Source organism: Rhinopithecus bieti, unplaced genomic scaffold, assembly GCF_001698545.2.
Source record: "Rhinopithecus bieti isolate Rb0 unplaced genomic scaffold, ASM169854v2 scaffold_80665, whole genome shotgun sequence".
Lineage (NCBI taxonomy): Eukaryota > Metazoa > Chordata > Mammalia > Primates > Cercopithecidae > Rhinopithecus > Rhinopithecus bieti.
The window spans coordinates 1-1,003 of NW_016829421.1; the positions used below are offsets into that span (position 1 = coordinate 1).

General features: G+C 58.3%; 1 protein-coding gene across 1 annotated transcript; it reads right to left on the reverse strand.

Annotated features, from left to right (window-relative positions):
• Positions 1-316: 316 nt before the first annotated feature.
• LOC108523972 (protein FAM195A-like) lies at positions 317-802 on the reverse strand. Its single transcript, XM_017864746.1, has one exon. It carries the CDS (start codon positions 800-802, stop codon positions 317-319), a length of 486 nt encoding a protein of 161 aa, XP_017720235.1.
• Positions 803-1,003: the final 201 nt, after the last annotated feature.

Genomic DNA, 1,003 nt, shown 5'->3' on the forward strand with positions numbered 1-1,003 from the left:
TCCCTCCCTCCTTCCTTCCTTCCTTCCTTCTTTCTTTTGGCAGCTTCTCGACTTTATTAGCCTGGAGCTCCTCCCCGACTTTCCCAGGGACTGGTCTCTGGTCCCTGGGCACAGTGAGCAGGACTGAGGTCAGACGGGTTCGACCCCTGGCCATAGCAGCTTGGGACAGCCGGGTCTACGGAACAACATGTGCAAAAGTCCAAATGCTGGCACTTCAGGTGTGGCCCTTACCCAGTCAGGCGCAGTGGGTGGGCGGGACGCCATGCTCCTCTCCTGGCCATAGGTCGACCATAGCAGCGCTCCCTCCCAGCAGCCCCTAGGAACAGCTGGTGATTCTAGCCAGGAAGTGCTGCGCCCACCACTCCTCCAGGTCAATGGGCACGAAGTTCTGCAGCCGGGAATTGGGGGTACTCTCCACATACTGCACAGGGCTTGGCCGGCCCTCACTGGCTGGGCCACCATCCAGCTGCTGCTGCAGCACCTGCTGCCAGGCTTCGGACACAAAGCGGACATTCTCCTTGTGGACCAGTGTGTGGGTCTCCTGGGTCCCCTCGAGGGATAGGGACGTGGAGGGGGCCCGACGGCCATTCACACGATTGAACACAAGCCTTGGCCCTGGACTCAACAGGGGCCAGGGTCCCGGCGACTGCGCGAAAGGCTGCGCCCGCTCGGGCTGCAAGGTTGGCGGCGTGGGCTGCCTGCATTTTAGGAGCTCGTCGAGCCGTCCCTCCACCTGCTGCTGCGTGGGACCTGTGCAGCGCAGCGCGACCAACTTGCTGGGCCCCTTGGTGATGGTGCACATGGCGCGCCGCTCCCAGACCGCCGCCGGCCCCCGGCCAGATCCCAATATTCCCTTTTTTCTATGTTTCGAAGAAATATAAATTACTGAATTCCATCTGTGGTCAATAAGGATTTTGCACCAACTTTTTAAGCACACGTTTGTTCTTGATTGCTTCTCAAATTATGAATATCAACTTTTTGAGAAGTCTCTTAGAATATTCAA

What these genes read in the sequence shown, in the direction of transcription:
- LOC108523972 (XM_017864746.1), bottom strand. Translation starts at nt 802, where the DNA reads ATGTGCACCATCACCAAGGGGCCCAGCAAGTTGGTCGCGCTGCGCTGC.